General features: G+C 39.1%; 2 protein-coding genes across 4 annotated transcripts in view; both read left to right on the top strand.

Annotated features, from left to right (window-relative positions):
* ITFG1 (integrin alpha FG-GAP repeat containing 1) overlaps positions 1-5237 on the top strand; it is a 237403-nt gene extending 232166 nt beyond the window's left edge. Inside the window, exons 17-18 of the mRNA XM_004264870.4 lie at positions 1053-1170; positions 3815-5237. Of these exons, the coding sequence (XP_004264918.1) occupies positions 1053-1170; positions 3815-3874 (178 nt within the window). The 3' untranslated portion in view covers positions 3875-5237. The remainder of the gene's footprint in view (positions 1-1052; positions 1171-3814) is intronic.
* An 11575-nt stretch (positions 5238-16812) lies between these two features.
* The window catches only part of NETO2 (neuropilin and tolloid like 2), a 72236-nt gene continuing 69580 nt past the window's right edge, over positions 16813-19468 (top strand). Inside the window, exon 1 of one of the 3 annotated variants that reach the window (XM_004264869.4) lies at positions 16813-17230. In XM_004264869.4, coding sequence (XP_004264917.1) covers positions 17197-17230 — 34 coding nt within the window. In that variant the 5' untranslated portion in view covers positions 16813-17196. The remainder of the gene's footprint in view (positions 17231-19468) is intronic. The other 2 variants (XM_049703690.1, XM_033418876.2) reach the window with 2 other exon arrangements.

Consider the following 19468-nt stretch of genomic DNA (forward strand, 5'->3'; position numbering starts at 1 on the left):
TCTTAAGGTTTTCTTACTCTTGAATTTCTGAGAAATTTTGTTATAGCCTTTCTTCCATAATAAGCTCAACATTTTTCACGTTTCTCTTGCTCTTTCTGAAAAAAATGTTCTTTTCAAATTTATGTACATAATAAAAACCAAATTGATTTTAGTTTGAGGTGTATTTTGAGATTTATTGACTAGAGGCTAACTTATGGATCAGTAAATTTTAATTATCCCAAAATAAGTCAGTTGGTGCTTGCCATTTATCAGAATAATCTTACCTTTATTAAACTTTTAAGATGAAAATATATCCATTATCTATTTTCAGAGAGAACAAAAAGTTCTTTATATATAACCACCTACAGTGTTGGTAATATAGACCTCAGTTTTAGGCTTTTCAGTGTTTGCAAGTGCTGTATTATGTGGACTGTTTTAGAGGAAAGAGCTAGTTCTATTTATGCTAAAGTTTGTATATTGCCATTAACACTGAGAAACTAAAAGTGATTTTGTAAGAAGTCTCAGTATCATTGTAATAATGTAAACCCTCCAACATGACATTTTGTACAAGCATCTATCTACACCTACTTGGACATATGGTTCTTTTACTTAGTCATAGTACATATGTGAACAGGGGTCAAAAAATAAGATATAGAAATCTTATCAAAAATCATGTGACTATGTAGCCTTAAAGTTCAAGGTTTCTAATTCAGTAAGTCAAACAAGACATAAAAACAATGTCTAAGATTGCCCAAAGTACCCTTGATAAGTTTACCTAAGAATAATTCTCACAGGAGCAAAGAAAAATAGCAAAGCATCTCATCAAAAATTCTATTCTATTTCAGTTCTTGGAGTAAAAATCTGAACTCTGCTGGATCGTCAATATTCTTAACCCTATCTTAATTTTAATTGCTTTTGTTTTATTTATAATGAATGGATAGATAGGTGAATGAATTAATGAATGAATGGACTGATTCATTAATTAATAAGCTCTTTTGCTTTTTGGTCTCAATAGTATTTTGTTATTTTTAAATTAAAATGTGTAATTTTAATTCTTCTCTTTTCATCTACAGCTGGAGTGCCAAACTGTATCTTACACCAAGTAACATTGTTCTGCTTACTGCTATAGCGCTCATCGGAGTCTGTGTTTTCATCTTGGCAATAATTGGCATTTTACATTGGCAGGAAAAGGTTTGTTCATTTAAATGGAACATTAACTTTATAATAGTAATATGTTACTCTTTAAAAACACTATATTTCAAACTTTTTCACATGACTAAGATTTTCTGATTTTTCAAGTTCTGTCCGTAATGTCATCTTACTAATGATAATTTTTTTCATCCCCCTGAGTTACTAATGTCTCTTAGCAATTCCTGCAAATCAGACTATGTATTTTAAAACTTTGATACTGTACAAAAGTAATAAAGTGAACACCCCCAAATCAACAGGCATATCAAAAAGCTTAATTAGAAGTAATTTCATAATGGCCTGGAAAATAATAATCATTTCTTAAATGAGCCTGTGTCCATTATTTACTGATAGGGCCATGGACTTTTTTTTCTGGGAATAACAGCTATCTCTTTATAAAAAATTAGAGCAGAGAGAGTTTAGGTGGGAAGTAGCAAAGTGATAAACATCTTTTCCATCTATCAAGTATTCTTTGTACTAAACTAAACTGATTTCTGTTCTTTAGTATAACACCCTAAATAATAATTAAAAACAAAACTCCAAAAATGTAGTTTTTATATAATGTTTATGAGTAGAGAAAAAGGCTATCACATAAATTTATTCATAGTTTAGATATAAATTTAAAAAGCTAATTTCTACTTGTGTATGAATATATATTTATTACATAACTAGTGGGTTCCAATAATGTTCTCCAAAATGGGCTCTATGTGTCACAAAAGTGTTTTCATTTTTGCACCTATTATTTTTAGATTGTGATGCTCATGATAATCATTTTTGTTAACTAAAATTACCATCTGCTTTATGTTACCTGTTTTAACTTATGAAAAAGAGAACATGTTAATTGTTCTAATAAATGTTCATAGGTTTGTCTCTCAAAAAACACTCCGTTCATACAAAAAATGATAACATAAAGTTACATATTCAGTTGATTTTAAAATTGCAACTTAAGAGGTAAGATCAAAGATGACTCTATTTACTTTTGTCTAGAAATGTCAGAACATAGTATGACATATTACACAGCTCTAGACCTATGAAGGAAAGGAAATTAATTTTATTGATTTCACAGGAGATCTAATTACCGTGTAAACATTGTAGACTTACAATAATAATGATGCAGTGGCTAAAAACTGAAGTTTTAAATACAAATACGGATTGAAATACATATCTGTATACTGCCTCTGTCTGTGATACTGTGGTTTGTCACCTACCTCTTGGACCACTTCTCTTTTCACCTACGCTGGCTGTTCTTTCTGCCACGGTGTCTGCCCTAGGCCCTCTTTATATACTTTCCCTGCCAGTTTTATCTAAAATCATGGCTTGAGCTATTACCTCAGAGATGCCCAGCCCTCATCTCTCTCTAAAGGTCTCTCCCCCACTTCCAACTGTCACCGTGAAACCTCTACCTAGATCACTTGCAAGCAACTTAAAACCAGTTTCCTAAAGCTGTCTCTCTTCTTTCTTACTCCCTGCAAGATTTAATCAGTTGCCCTCCTCATTGTGCCTCCCTACAATCTCTGCAGCTGACTCCACTTCTGAATTCCTTACACCAGTGCTTTTAGTTTAGTTCAGCTCCTTGTTAAATACTCCCTGTCCTCCCAAATTCCATTCTCTCCCCTTCGCTCCATTTAGCACTTTTGCTGCCGGATTACTCATCATTAAGTTTAGTCTTAATCATGTCACTCCTCTGCTCAAAAACCTCTGGTGACCACCCCCTGCCTAAAATGTGTAACTCCCTCAGCCTATAGCCTACATAGTACTTCCATGTGACTCTACCATACACCTTTCCAGTCTTTATCTTATCAGTTACTTTCACATATCCCGTGCTCCTGCCAGACTTCTCAGGATTGTTCCTGTTCTTCCCGCATCTTGTAGTGAATGTCCCTCCTCTTCATTTCCATAAACACTATCTTTTCAAAGCTTTGCCTTTCATCATGCCAACCCAGAAGTAATCTCAGAATATTGGTAACATTTTTCACATTTTATGCTGAAATAGTTATTTAGTATGTTTTGCTATTTTCTTTTTAGGCTTTAATAAGTTCCTTGAGAACAAGACACAGAACTGTGTCTTTTCTAATCCCTCAAAATTTCAAGCACATAGGACTTCCCTGGTGGTCCAGTGGTTAAGAGTCCACGCTTCCACTGCAGGGGGCGCAGGTTCGATCCCTGGTTGGGGAACTAAGATCCCACATGCCACACAGCACAGCCAAAAAAAAAATTCCAAGCACAATACTTTGCTGGGAACAGAGGATCAATAAATATATGCAAAATCAATAGGTTAACCCCAAAATAATTAATGTACTTTAATATAATTAGATTCAGCAGTGTTAAGAATGGGAAAAATGTAACAGTTGATTCCATTCTTACAAAATCTAATGTTTACTCCTACTTTCAAATAAATAATAAATAACAAACTAAGCTTTTAAGGAACATTTCTTGTTGGTTTTTTAAATTCAATTTAGAGGATTGTTCATTATAAGATAGCTACTGTAAACTATAAAAATATTTCATAAGATTATTACATAATAAAATCACACCTTTTACCTACTAATTGCTCAGGGCTTTTATTTTTTTAATTAACCACTTTTTAAATTAATCTTTTCTTGACATTTTCCTATCATTTATAAACTAGTCTAAAATTCTTTTTCAGAAAGCAGATGATAGAGAAAAACGACAAGAAGCCCATCGGTTTCATTTTGATGCTATGTGACTTGCCTTTAGCAGTGCATAATGGAACGGCTATTCACTTGATTAACTGAAATATTAAACTTGGCTTATAGAAGAAAACAGGCGATTTTATTATTTATAAATGATACATCCCTTGGTGATTATTGGAAAGTATTCAAATAAATATGGTCTGAATGTGTTACAAGGTCTTTTTTTAAAGCATTTTGTATACAATAATTTGGGTTCTTTTTTCAATTGTGCTGTACATATTTGTTCCTTCGCGGAATGTGTTGCATGTACTAAGGTGTTTACGTATTTATAATCTTATTAGAATAATGATGATGGAAAAAGACATGTGTAAATAAAAATATTTAAATGAGCAGGGTTTTTTGTTTTCCACTTGAATCCATCTTGTTTCTTATTCTAACGATGCAAATTATACTTCTGTGAATGTATCAAAGATAAAATTATTAACCATTCACCCTCATTATAGCATGTCAGGGGGTCTTTCACTGATGGTATACAATATAGTGATTGGGTACGCTGGCTTTGGAATCGCAGTCAGACTTGCCTTAAACTCCTGGTTACACGACTTACAAGCTGTTTGAACTTAGCTAATTGCTTAAGCCTTAGTTTTCTTGTTTATAAACAGAGCTAATACACTATTCACTTGAGGTGTTGTATACATTAAATGGGATGATGTACGCAAAGTACCCAGCTTGGTGCCTAGCATAGAGTAAATTTTCAATAAGTGGTAGTTGTCATTATTTATTATTATTAAATAATTTTTTTACAGACTTCTACAACTAATTATCAAAATATATTTAGACTTGATAGGATTTTATTTTCAAGCATGTAGAAAGCATAGTCTTTGGAAAACTTAAATTCCTGGTGTTGACACCCTCTATTAAGATTTATTACTTGTTTATATTAACTGAAAATTATATCATAATACCCTCCAAGAATTAATGTGCCCTAATAATTTTCATTTGAACACTGATTTTTATCATGTGGTAATGAAAAGCATTTGATTTCTTGAAAGGAAACTGCTGTAGATAGCATCTGGGAATGCAAATCTTCAATCACATTTCTATTCTCAAAAGCTTGTAAGAGTCTATAATTTACATTCAGACTTCAATGCAAATTTTTATGAACTTCCCCTTGCCAAAAAGTTACATGTAAGATTGGGAAAAAGTTTATGTATCAATGCTAATAACTTCCTAATATGCAAATGGACGTATGATAGCTATAAAACACAAAAACTTATCTGAAAGCAACTAATTTTGTTCTTCATGGGTTTTTTCCTTACAGTTCACTGAGAATGGCATGTGCATAAGTGGTTTACTTTGTGTATCTAAGCATGTTAATATGTATTCTTAATAAATATTCTGTATTGAAACAAAGAATTTTGGTGAGTGTGTAAATAATTACTTTGGACCATGTTAAGCCCTAGAGGTTATGAAGTCTAAATCACAGATTTGGACAGAAGTGGCTTGCTTGTCAGGGCAAGATAGGCATCTCTGACTATGGTATCCAATTAAATTCATTTATCAACCTACAACACTGTGCCAGGCACTTTTCTACACTGTCCCTAAAGACAGGTAGGTTTAGTATCAATCAACTGATATAGCATGAGTTGTAAAACTCGCTTGTAGTCAGAGTCTACGAGGAATACTGTTATAGTCATATAAAATGTAATGAGAACAAAAAATATTGGGTTAGCCAAAAAGTTCGTTCCGGTTTTCCCTTACGATGTTACAGAAAAATCTGAACGAAGTTTTTGGCTAACCCAATACCATCAGTGACTTTATACTGTGTTTCTGTATCGTGATACTAACCTTCAATGAAACATCAATGTCATTCATTAAGGGGCAGCAGGTGAAAAATGTGTCACAACATTGAGAATCAAATACAGTTGACCCTTGAACAAAATGGGTTTGAACTGCACAAGTCCACTTATAAATGGTTTTTTTCAATAAATATGTACTATGGTAGTACACAGTTGGTTGAATCCACAGATGCGGAATCTCGGATACAGAGGTCTAACAGGAAAATTATACTCAGATTTTCGACTGCGCAGAAGGTCAGCACCTGCGTTGTTCAAGGGCCAGCTGTACAAAGATCCTTATATTAATTTTGAATACTGTAGTGGAAACAGCACAAGACTTCGAGGTCAAACTAATCAGGATACAGGGCCTAACTCTCCCATCTTGTGACTTTTTAGTCTGTCACTTTGCCTCTTTGAGCTCTGGTTTCTTCATCTGTAAAACAAGGATACCGAGTGATACCCTAAAAAGCTATTTTGAGTCTTAAGTAGCAATATGTGCGTAGAAAGTACTTGATAAATGCTGGTTCTTTTCTTCCCTCCTGTTTCCCATTGCAGTGACAAACAACATTTTGACTGTCTTCCACTGATCTTTACTTCTATAATCCTCCTCCTTTTGGTAACAAGGAGGAGTAATTAAGACTTAGTAACCATTTTGAAGTTAACAATCACATACAGGCAAACCTCACTTTATTGTGCTTCGCTTTACTGCATTTCACAAATATTGCATTTTTTACAAATTGAATGTTTGTGGCAACCCTGCATCTAGTAAGTCTATTGGTGCCATTTTTCCAACAGCATTTGCTCACTTCATGTCTCTGTGTCACATTTTGGTAATTCTTGTAATATTTCAAATTTTTAAATTATTATTATATTTGTTATAGTGACCTGTGATCAGTGATTTTTGATGTTACTGTTGTAATTGGTTTTTTGTTTTGTGTTTTTTAATGTATGTACATTGTCTTTAAAAAGACATAATGCTATTGCATAATGCTGTATTGTATAGACTACAATATAGTGTAAACATAACTTTTATATACAGTGGGAAACCAAAACAGTTTGTGAGACTCACTTTTTACCATGATATTTGCTTTATTGTGGTGGTCTGGAACCAAACCCACAACATCTCCGAGATATACCTATACTTGTAAACACAATAAATACATGGTTGTTAACACACCATTTACCTAGACTCGCGCTTTATATTTCTCCATCTACCAGCCAAAAAACTATATATTTTCAGAAACTTAATTCTCAAAATAGTTTCTCCTAGAAGGCCTCAGATTCAAAGGTAACGACTTATAAACATACTTTTTATACCCTTCCCACTCTTGATAAGGAAAGGTAGGGACCTATTACAAGTAGCTATACCTAGAGATTCACCCTCAGATTAAGTATCACTATAAAGTTGTGAAGTGCTTCTCTACTAAAGGTGGTGGTTACTAAACCATCAAAGGTAAAAACAATCTTGGCATCATAGATACAGCCTTTTCAAGCAGAGAAATCCTATAGCAAAATGTTTTGAGATATAAGAAAAATAAGATCACCAAGATTACTAAGATTAAGTAATCTTATAAAAACTAAAATAAATTTTAGTTATTACTAAAAATAAGATCACCAGGGTAAATTAAGATATCTTAGATTTATACAAGGGTCCAGTGAGTTCATATGGTAATTGCAAAAAAATGAGCTTTATTCCATGTTTTAAAAAATAATTTTCCTCGACTTCCTTGGTGGTGCAGTGGTTAAGAATCCACCTGCCAATGCAGGGAACACTGGTTCAAGCCCTGGTCCGGGAATATCACACATGCCATGGAGCAACTAAACCCGTGCGCCACAACTACTGAGCCTGCGTTCTAGAGCCCATGAGCCACAACTACTGAGCCTGCGTGCCACAACTACTGAAGCCCACGCACCTAGAGCCCATGCTCTGCAGCGAGAAGCCACCACAATGAGAAGCCCACACACCACGACAAAGAGCAGCCCCCACTTGCTGAAACTAGAGAAAGCCTGCGCATAGCAACAAAGACCCAACACAGCCATCAATAAATAAATACTTTTTTTAATTTTAAAAAATAATTTTCCTTTTGTTCTTTAGAAAATCTCTAAGAAAGGATAAAAGTCAGGAAATATTAATCTTTACAGATAGCTAGAATTAACTACTTAAGAAACTCAAAAATTTGAACTGTGTCCAAGAGACCTTACTGAGGATTAAGCTAGGATACTTAAGGGCAACTCCTCAGTATAAAAGTGAACTAAAGTTGACCAGCCCTTGTGATGACTTGCAGCCTAGCTTTACATCACCTAGCCAGTTATTTTAAAAGACTAATAAAATAATAGATTAGGGGGTGCTCTTGATCAACACCTATACAGAAGAAAGGAAGGAAGCAAGACTGGGCAGAGGCAGAAATCAAGTTGTGGTTCATTCTTAATAGAATGCCTCTTACAACCCTACAGTGAGTTTTGAGATAGGATGACCTCTTCTATCTCCTAACCTGTCCTAAGTTAGGGTAAGAAGGCTGGGCCTTTACACCCCCACTTCATCAGTTATTGGCTATAGGCTGCCCCAGAGCCTCTATCAAGAAAAACAAAACAGGCACAAATAACCAGTATCAGAAGTGAAAAAGGAGATATAACTACAGATAAAGTATATATTAAAACAAAAATAGGAAGATGTTAAGAACAATTTTATACCAAGGAATTTGAAAGTTTAACAAAATAGACCAATTCCTATGAAGACATAACTAAAACGGATTCAAACAGAAAACCTGATTACTTCTCTGGTAGATGCTGTAATGTCCAGATCCTCACTCAAAAATAAAGGATTTATTATCCTAATTTCTGGGAATGCCTTCAATAGTTTGCTGTCAGCCCCCTTTGTGGACTGCCTCAGCTAAAGAGAGCAGACTCAACAAAGTTCATTCCACTCCTCTTGACATAAAAATCCTAAATGTGTATAAACTAAATACATAAAGCAAAACAGACCTGTAAGGAGAAAGAGACACACCATGATTTAGGTTGGAAATGTCAACACTCTTCTACAGTGATTGATAGAAAAAGTAGAAAATCAGAAAACTTAGAGGTGACCTGAAAAGCACTACCAATCAACTTAACCTAATGGAGACTTATAAAACACTTCAACCAACAACAGCAAAACACAGAGTTGTCTTAAGTGCACATAGAACATTCACTAAAAGAGACATTTATCTGGGCTATAAAACAAACCTCACCAAATTTAAAAGAACAGAAATTATACAAAGATCCTCAGACTAAATCTGAACTAAACTAGAGAAAATACCCAATATCTAGAAATTAATGCACTTTAAAATAACCATGGGACTAATGAGGAAGTCTCAAAGGAAATTTTAAAATACTTTTAACCAAATAAAAATACAACGTAAGTCTTCAGACTAAGATTGAACTAAACTAGAAACATACCTGGAAAATACCAAAATACTTGGAAATTAATTCACTTTAAAATAACCATGGGGCTTCCCTGGTGGCGCAGTGGTTGAGAGTCCACCTGCCAATACAGGGGACACAGGTTCATGCCCCAGTCCGGGAAGATCCCACACGCCGCGGAGCGGCTGGGCCCGTGAGACATGGCCGCTGAGCCTGCGCGTCCGGAGCCTGTGCTCCGCAACGGGAGAGGCCACAACAGTGAGAGGCCCACGTACCGCAAAAAAAAATAAAAATAAAAATAAAAATAACCATGGAGTCAATGAGGAAGTCTCAGAGGAAACTTAAAAATTTTTTAACCAAATAAAATAAAACAAAATTTGTAGGAGACAGAGAAATCAGTGCTTAAAGGGAAATGTATAGCATTAAATGCATATATTAACAAAGAAAAAAGATCTAAAATCAGTAACCTAAGTTTCCACCTTAACTAGAAAAACAAAGATTAAATTAAATCTAAAGCAAACAGAAGATAGAAGGAAATGATTAGACCAGAAATCAATGAAATAAAAAGGTGGTTGTTTGGAAAGATCAATAATATTGCTACACCTCTGACCAGGAGAGAAAAGAAATAGACATAAATAACCAATATAATGAACGAAAGAGAAGACATCACTACTGATCCCACAGACATTAAAGGCGTAATAATAAAAAATACTAGGAACTAGCTATGCCCATGAATTCAATAAAGTAGATTAAATGGATCAATTCCTTAAAAGATATAAACTACCAAAACACACCCAAGCAGAAATCAATAAACACCATATCTATTTTTAAAAGTTAAATTTTTATATTAAAAAACAAACCTTCCACAAAAGAAAACTCAGTGGAACACATGGTTTCACTGGCAAATTTTACAAATATCTAAGAAATAATACCTATTCTACACAGTATCTTGAAGAAAAGGAAGAGGAAGGAATATCTCACAACTCCTTTTATAAGGTCAATATTTCCCTAATGCCCAAAACAAAGACATTGCAAGAAAATAAAACTACAGGCCAATATCCCTCATAACACAGATACAAAAATTCTCAACAAAACATTAGCAAATTGTATGCAGAAATATGTAAAAAGATAATATACCATTACCAAGTGTGTTTCATCCCAGAATGCAAAACTAGTTCACTGTTTGAGGGGGGGAAAAAGCAATATAATTTATCATACTATTAAGTCAGAAAAACCATCTTATCCTTTCAATAGACACAGAAAGATAATTTGACGAAATCTAACATCCGCTCCTAATTTTAAAAACAACAACAAAAAAAAACTAAGCAAACTATGAATAGAACTTCCTTAACCTAATAAAGGGCATTAATAAAAATAAAAAACTACAGCTAATATTGATACATACTTAATGATGAGAAACTGAATGCTTTCCCCCACTGATAATTTTCAACATAGTACTGGAAAATATTTTGTAGATCTGGTTTTTTTTTAATTAATTAATTAGTTAATTAATTTTGGCTGCATTGGGTCTTTGTTGCTGCACGCGGGCTTTCTCTATAGTTGCGGCGAGCAGGAGCTATACTCTTCATTGTGGTGCATGGGCTTCTCATTGCGGTGGCTTCTCTTCTTGCGGAGCATGGGCTGTAGGCACAGGGGCTTCAGTAGTTGTGGCTCGCGGGCTCTGGAGTGCAGGCTCAGTAGTTGTGGCACATGGGCTTCGTTGCTCTGTGGCATGTAGGATCTTCCTGGCCCAGGGCTCAAACCCGTGTCCCCTGCATTCAGGACAGGCTGATTCTTAACCACTGCACCACCAGGGAAAACCCTAGATCTGTTTTAATATAGGATCTTTTTCTAATTTTTAAAAATTTTTTAACTTTATTTTGGCTGCGTTGGTCTTCGTTGCTGCACGCAGGCTTTCTCTAGTTGCTGCGAGCAGGGGCTACTGTTCATTGCGGTGTGCGGGCTTCTCACTGTGGTGGTTTCTCTTGTGGCAGAGCACAGGCTCTAGGCACATGAGTTTCAGTAGTTGCAGCATGTGGGCTCAGTAGTTGTGGCACACGGGCCCTAGAGCACATGGGCTTCAGTAGTTGTGGTGCGTGGGCTCAGTAGTTGTGGTTCATGGGCTCTAGAGCGCAGGTTCAGTAGCTGTGGTGCACGGGCTTAGTTGCTCTGCAGCATGTGGGATCTTCCTGGACCAGGGATCAAACCCATGTCCCCTGCATTGGCAGGCGGATTCTTAACCACTGCGCCACCAGGGAAATCCCTTTTTAAAATTTTTTTATTGAAATATAGTTGATTTACAATGTTGTGCTGGAAATCTTAAAGTAATAAGCCAAGAAAAGGAAATAAAAGGCATACAGATTGGAAAGGAAGAAATAAAACTGTCCCTATTAGTACATGACATAATAGTCTAGAAAATCTATACACACACACAAAACTTCCTAGAACTAAGTGAATTCAGCAAGTTCAGCAGGATAAAAGGTGAACACAAAAAAATCAATCATATTCCTATATAAATGCAATGAGCAATTGGAAATTGAAATTGTTTTAAATACCACTTAAAATACACCCCAAAAATGAAATTCTTACGTATAAATACAACAAAGCATGCATAGGATCTGTATGCCAAAAACTATAAAATAGCGATGAAAGAAATAAAGGAAGACTTAAAGACACTGTGTTCATGGATTGGAAGATCCAATCTAGTAAAGATGTCAACACTCCCCAAAATGACCTATAGATTTAATAACATCCCTATCAAAATCCCAGCAGTATTTTTTGTGGACATAGACAAGATTATTAGAAAATTCATATGAAAGAGTAAAGGAACTAGAAAAGCTTAAAATAATTTTGGAAAAGGTGGCAAAGTTGGAGGTCAAACTACCTGATTTTAAGACTTATTATAAAGCTATAATAATCAGGATAATGTGGTACTGGAAAAAGATAGACACATAGATCAATGGAACAAAATAGAAAGTCCAAAAATAATCCCACACAAATATAGCTATTTGATCTTTGACAAAAGTGTAAAAGTGATTCAGTGGAAGGTGGTCTTTGAGATAGTGTTAAACTATTTGGTCATCCCTATGCAAAGAAAAAAAAGAACCTTGACCTAAACCTCACACCTCATACAATAATTAATTCAAAATGGATCATAACCTTAAATGTAAAACATAAAACTATCAAATTTTTAGAAGGAAACATACGAGAATATACTCATGAGCTGGGGTAAGGCAAAGAGTTCTTAGAAATAATACCAAAAAATCTAAAGAAGGTTTTAGATAAAAGAAAAAAAATCTAAATTTAAAGACATTTTCTTTGCCAAAAACACTTTCAAGAGAATGAACAGACAAGCTACATATGCGATGGAAATATTTGCAAATCACATATTCAACAACGGACTTATATCCAGAATGTATAAAGAACTCTCAAAACTAAACAATAACCCAATTTAAAAGCAAGCAAAGGCTTCCCTGGTGGCGCAGTGGTTGAGAGTCCACCTGCCGATGCAGGGGACACAGGTTCGCGCCCCGATCTGGGAAGATCCCACATGCCGCAGAGTGGCTAGGCCCGTGAGCCATGGCCGCTGAGCCTGCGCGTCCGGAGCCTGTGCTCTGCAACGGGAGAGGCCTCGGCATTGGGAGGCCTGTGTACCGCAAAAAAAAAAAAAAAAAGCAAGCAAGAACTTGGACACTTCACTGAAGAAGATATATGAATAGCAACTAAGCTCATGAAAAGTTCTCAACATCATTTGCCATTAGGGAAATGAATATTAAAACCATGAAACGAGGGGCTTCCCTGGTGGCGCAGTGGAAAGTAACTGGATGACTAGAAATTTTCCTGATAAAGTTGAAATACTTAAGTACTGGTAGTAGGCAATATTTCTTAAACATTTTCTTGCTTTGGAATTATACTAGGCAGGAATTTGGAAACAAGTTTAGGTGACATTGTTACTGAAAGAACCAGTTTTAACTCCCTGGAGACAAGTCTTCTTCAATATCATTAACACAGGGATAATTTTGGTTCATGAGTGTACGGACTGAACTCTGTCCCCCCCCCCGCAAAATCCATACGTTGAAGCTCTAACCCACAATGTGACTGTATTTGGAGACAGGGCCTTTAAGGATGTAATTAAGGTTAAATGAGTTTATAAGAGTAGGACCTTAATACAATCTGACTGGTGTCCTTATAAGAGGAGGAAGAGACATGAGGAGTTTTTGGTGCACAGAGGAAGGGCCATGTGAAGACACAGCAAGAAGCTTGCCATCTGCAAGCCAGGAAGAGAGGTCTCGCCAGAAACCAATCCTATTGGCACCCTGATTTTGGACTTCTAGCCTCCAGAACTGTGAGAAAATAAATTTCTATTGTTTAAGCCATACAGTCTGTGGTATCTAGTTATGAGAACCCAGGCCAACTAATTCAATGAACTAATAAAAAATTTTAAAGTTTCCTCTTTTCCTTCCCTAAAAAATTCCCCACAGTTGTATGACACTGAAATCTTCATACACTGAGATCCTGTATGATTTTGCTTTTCACTAAACTTCACCATCATTGTAGCCATATCTGCACACTGTAAGAAAAGCAGTATGAGACCCCTATTTTTTTTTTTACTACAAATAGATTTTCTAATATCAGTTTGGTTATGTGTCAATTCCTATATTTTCCTTAGTTATGTTATATCTCTGTATTAGTCTGCTCAAACTGCCATAACAAAATGTCATGGACTGGGTGACTGAAGCAACATTTATTTTCTCACAGTTCTGGAGGCTGGAAGTCCCTGATTAAGGCTTCAGCCGATTTGGTTTCTGGTGAGAGAGCTCTCCTAGTTTGCAGGCAGGTGGCTTCTCATCAGGTCCTCACAAGGCATTTCCTTCATGCTTGTGCTGACTTCATTAACTTTAGAGGCCTCATCTCCAATACAGGCACACTAGGGGTTAAACTTCAACACATGAACTTTGAGGGAAACATTCAGTCCATAACAATCTCTAAACATAACCTGCCTTTCTAGGTTATCATTTAATAAAAATGTTAGAGCTCCCAAACTCCAGCAAAAAAGAGAGACAACAAAAATCTGTTTGGTACATAAACACTGAGATAAAATTCAGCATTTTTTAAGTAAGTCAATGCTCCACACCACCATTCAAGTGCTACAGAAGACTTGGTCAGAGAAAACGAAATGTAAACTACAGGAATGATCTGTGAGGAGCTGGAGAGGCTATACCTATGCCTGGAAGATCAGGCAGGGAACAATGAAAGCAGTCCTCAATCACCTGGGCACTGGCAGGTAATCTGGGAACAGACTGGATACTACTGGGTGGTCTTCCAGGGAAATAATATTTCAAATACAGAACTCCCCAGCTGAGAGAGATGCAAACTGCTTTTCTTTTGATTTAGTCAGCATATGGCCACACAGTAGTCTCAGCTATTATCTGTGCTTTACCACATTCCTTGGAAAATCTACTACAATTACACTAGTACATCCAAAAGATAGGTGTCTTAAAAGGGAGCCACAGAACGAACAGTCCCAATCCACTCCTTGGGAATCTAGTCCCCAGCCAACATACTAGAGAAAAGACTTCTTAGGTTTCACTAAAATGGTACTACCATAAGAGGTACTAGGCTAAATGAAACAATGCTGTGTATATACTTTGTGAGTGTGGTTGCTCTAATCTCTCCCCTTTTACTGTATCAACTCAAATGCCAGATTAATGTTTCCAGAACTCCATTGCTCCACTATTAAAAACTGCGTCTAGGGCTTCCCTGGTGGCGCAGTGGTTGAGAGTCCGCCTGCTAATGCAGGGATCACGGGTTCGTGCCCCGGTCTGGGAAGATCCCACATGCCACGGAGCGGCTGGGCCCGTGAGCCATGGCCGCTGAGCCTGCGCGTCCGGAGCCTGTGCTCCGCAACGGGAGAGGCCACAACAGTGAGAGGCCCGCGTACCGCAAAAAAAAAAAAAAAAAAAAAAACTGCCTCTAGCCTCCCGAGTCAAGTACAAACTCCTTTGCCTAGCAATCAAGCAAGAATCTCCATAGTCAAAACCCACCATATTCAACTTTATCTTCACTACCAGTCACAACACTTGCCCCAAATGTGAGGCTCACCCCTGCTCCTTGCCTGATGTGAAAGCTCTTCTGCTCTCTCTCCTCTCCACTTGGCATCCACAGCCTTTTCATTCTTTGTGTGTCACCTCCTTCATGAAGCATTCTCTGATAACATCATATACACATGGATTCTTCCTTCAGTCAACAATTATGCATTAAGAACCATTATTCCAGAAGCTGAGAGGGCTCCTTCCTCCCAATTCTTTTTGTCCACCATTGTCTGTGACTTAGATTTAATAATGGTAATACTGTCCTGGTCTCCCAATAAGTCACTTTATTATATTTGTGGAAAAGCCTCTTAAATGTTTTATTTACTAGTTGGTTCTCGTGTGCAATCTCAATTTAACTGTAGGTGATTTTCCTCATACACATCTCGTATACCTTCCACAGCACACTCGGTAAAGGGCTAAATACCTTAATATTATTTGATGTTAAGTATGTTTTCACTTGCAAACCTTGTTAATACTTACTTTTGGAGGGATAGAAGGAAAGAGATATTTTCAGTTGCTGCAAATTGTCCTTAACTTCGTTAGACAAATATGTATGGAGTTCCTACTACGTGTCAGATACAGGCATAAATATTCTGTTATGATAGGGCCTCAATCACGGATATTTCCCCAGCACCCATCACTGTTTTCTGCACATAATTAATGCTCAATAAGTATGTGTTGAGGGGATATATGAATGTAGCCTCCTTGCCCTCAAGCAACTTATATTTTAATAGTGGGGGTAAATGAGATACAGGTGATGAACAAAAACAAGTAGATAGGCAAGGTAATTTCAGAGCGTGATAATCACTATAGAGAAAATAAAACAGAATACCACGCAGTTGTTTGCAAATTTGGAGATTTGCTATCAGCGGAGTCAGGTGACCCCATCAGCATGGCTTGGTGGTAAAGAGGGCAGTCTCTGGAGGCAGATTTCTTGGGTTTACAGCCCTGCCTCCCTCTTTCACCGTGTGGCTCTGGACAAATGACTTAACCTTCCTGGCCTCCTTTTTCCCATCCTCCAACAGTACCTATCCCGCAGGAAGTGAATCGAGGATTACAGAATTGATATGGAAAATGTTTGGTGCTGTGCCTGGCAATCTGGGAAGCGGTCCGCAAATCTTAGTAATCATTACCGTTGGTCAGGTTAACTCCCTTGGCGCTAAACAGACCCGCTCTGCCCTGAGCCCCGCCCAGATCCGCACCCCCTGCCGAGGCAGGTAGTAGAGAAGGGCTGAGCAGGGCAGAGTTTTGACCTTGAATTGAGGTCTTAAGAGGCCATGGGATCGGTGCCCCCCTTCCGTCTGCGAGGGCGGACGGAGGTGGGCAGACGGACTAGGGCCGCCGAACCGGGTGGGCGGCGGGCCCCAGCCCTCCCTCAGGAGGCAGGCCTCGAGGGCTCGGACCCGCCCACCCCGCGGCCCGGGGCTGCGGGGCGCAGACCGGGCTCTCCCTCTGCGCCGGCCTCTCGGGGTGCGAGAGGGCGGCGCCCCGAACCTTCTCGCCCCGCCCCCAACAAAACGGTCGCCAGAGGGGAGCACCGCCCACCCAGGGTGCGAGGCCGCGGGCGGGCTCGCCAGGCGATTGGCCGGGAGGGTTGCGAGGGGCACGCGGGCGGGGGCGGGGGGCGGGCACATGCGCGCCGGCGGTGCGGCCGGCACGCGGCGCTAGCGCTCTCTGCTTAAATGAGCGTGGGCTCGCCGCGCCCGCCACTTCAGCGGGGCCTGCGCCGCGGCTGCAGGCGGACGGGCCCGCGGAGGTCCGATCCCTCGCGTCCGCGCTCCCCGGCAGCGAGGCGGTCGATGGGACGGAGCGCCGCGGAGCAGGAGGCGGCGCCCGTCGGGGGACTGGGGCAGCGCGAGAGCCCGCCTGGAGGTTGGGGCATGGCGGGCCGCAGGACCTGAGTCCTACCCTGCGGGTAGCAACCTGGTGGCGGGCGATGGGGACGGAGCGGGGCTGCCGCCGCGCTGAGCCGTGAGCGCCGCGCTTCCGCCGCCGCCTCTTCGTCGCCGCCTTGGCCCCTCGCGAAGAGCCGGGCAGCTCGGGAACATGGCCCTGGAGCAGCTCTGCTCGGTCCTCAAAGGTAAGCGCCCAGAGCTGCGGACGGCGCCCCCTGCGGGCGAAGCCGGCGTCTTCGTGTCCCTGCCCGGCGCCGGGCGTCCGACGCGCCCCTTTGTCTGGCGCGAGCGGATCGCGGAGCCCCCGCTCCCGCCGGGATCGACTCGCTCCCCGAGCGCTTCTCCCCAGCCTTCTGCGTGCCGTGGCGGGGGGAACCGGGGAGCTCAACGGGACGCGGCGGCTCGGCCGGCCCTCCGAGCTGTGCCCTCGCGCCTCTTCCTCGAAATTCCGCACATCGCTTTGCAAAGTTGTGGGGTTTGTGTGAGTGGAGCGTAGGCCGCTCTTTTTCAGCATTAGTAACAAAGTCATTCCGAGCAAACAATGAAAACCCCAGCTGAGGCGTCGCGGAGCTGTTCTTGAAAAGCCCCGCGGTGGCGTGCGGCGGAACGGCCTCCCCGCCGGCCGGGTCCCACCTGCTGCGGCCGCGGAGGCTGCGGCACCACTGCGGGCGCCGCTGCTCGGGGCTGTGCCTTGGAGCTTCCCGGGACCTCAGGATACCCTGCCGCCGGTATCTGGTTCTTTATGATTTGTTGTACCGGGAATTAAAACAGTCGGCTTGCCAAGTACACAAAGCTCCAAAACATACTACAGCTGCTTTGCATTTTCCAGGAGGTGTTATTTTAGATTAAAATTTATATACATAGATAATCAAGATGGTGATAGAAAGTTGTTTCTGAAAATCGGAATGAATAAATCCTGTTTTCGGTCCTCGGAGGAAAATCACCACCACCAATAAAGGGCTTCCCTTTTCCGCTACTGACTTCGATTGAAAACTGAATAGCTGTGTATTTGTAATGTTATGAAATATTCCCGTTTTTTAAATATTGGGTAAGGAGTTAAGGCATTGATTAGCGCTTTTCATTGTATCTTGATATTTGTACAGTGAAAAATGTTGGGTTTTTTCCCACTCCATATTAACACTTTTCAAATTTGTTTTACTGGAAAATTCTGTATAATTTTGCTTTAAATTTTAATTGCACAAATTATCTACTGTTCAGATATTCCTAAATTCATAATTGATATTTCAGCAATTTAACTACCCACTGTATACTTAATATGTACAGTTTGTGCTAAGGTAACCTAAGACTTTCTATCTGGTGATTGTTTCGCAGTCACCCCATAAATTATTAATGATTTCCTCATTGTATTAAAATTTTATATCTCTGAAATCAATATCTGTAGTCTTCCCTTTCTGTAACTCTCAATTTATATCGCCATTCCTTGGAAATTAAGATTTTGTTTTACTTTTTCAAAATAAATTCTATGCATAGTAGGGTTTCTGATAGTGCTCCTTATCTGAATTGCTTCGTTGTCCTCTTTGCCTTAGGGTGTTCAATAATAATGACATTCCATCTGAGTAGCCCCCTCTGGGGAGAAATCACGTAGATCTATTATACAGCTTTACCTGCAGAACTTGAAACTGAACTGGATAGGACGGAATCTCTGATACTCCTGGAATGGTGAAGGGTTTTGCAGCTTTTCTGCCTTTGCCTTTGTCGTTGGTACACACTGCCCTCTCTGGCCACCGTGGTGAAGCATTTAGTTGTTGCACCTTTCAGGAAAGGATTCTGTGGTTGATGGCAGAGCTACAGTGAAAACAATGTAGTATCTGGCTTTTCTTTTTTTAATTTTACCCAACCTACACTATTTTTACACGCTGGTTTATTTTTAAAAGCTCAAGCTAACTTGTTACTGTTAGGCTTACTAGAGAGAAAGCCAGCTATTTTTAAGTCTTCTAAAGTTTATGTATATGTGCTTATAAATATGGGGAATTGGTCTGGAAAGATTCAAGAAATTAACAAAAGTTGATTCTGAGAAAGGGATCTGGGAGACTGAGAAACAAGAGTAAAGGGAAGACTTCTGTTTCACTGCACACCCATTTGTATCACTTGATTTTTTTTTAAACCAAATGCATTTGTTACCTATATAAACATTGGTATTTTTAATTTTTAAAAATTACCTTTTAAAAAATATTGGCTTTTCCCAGTGCTACCATTCATTGTGTGCACCAATGCATGAAAAAGTAGCCCTTAAGTATCCTGTAAGGTGTAAATTGTTTCAACATTGAAGAGGTTCTTATCAGAAGCAGTTATTTAACATTTACATAATTATGGATATTACCTACCAAAAGCCGCCTTTGGAATATTATGGTCAGTTTCTACTAAAACAAATCAGCCATAATGACTGTGTGAAATTTTAAGCA

The sequence above is a fragment of the Orcinus orca genome, chromosome 20 (assembly GCF_937001465.1).
Source record: "Orcinus orca chromosome 20, mOrcOrc1.1, whole genome shotgun sequence".
NCBI lineage: Eukaryota > Metazoa > Chordata > Mammalia > Artiodactyla > Delphinidae > Orcinus > Orcinus orca.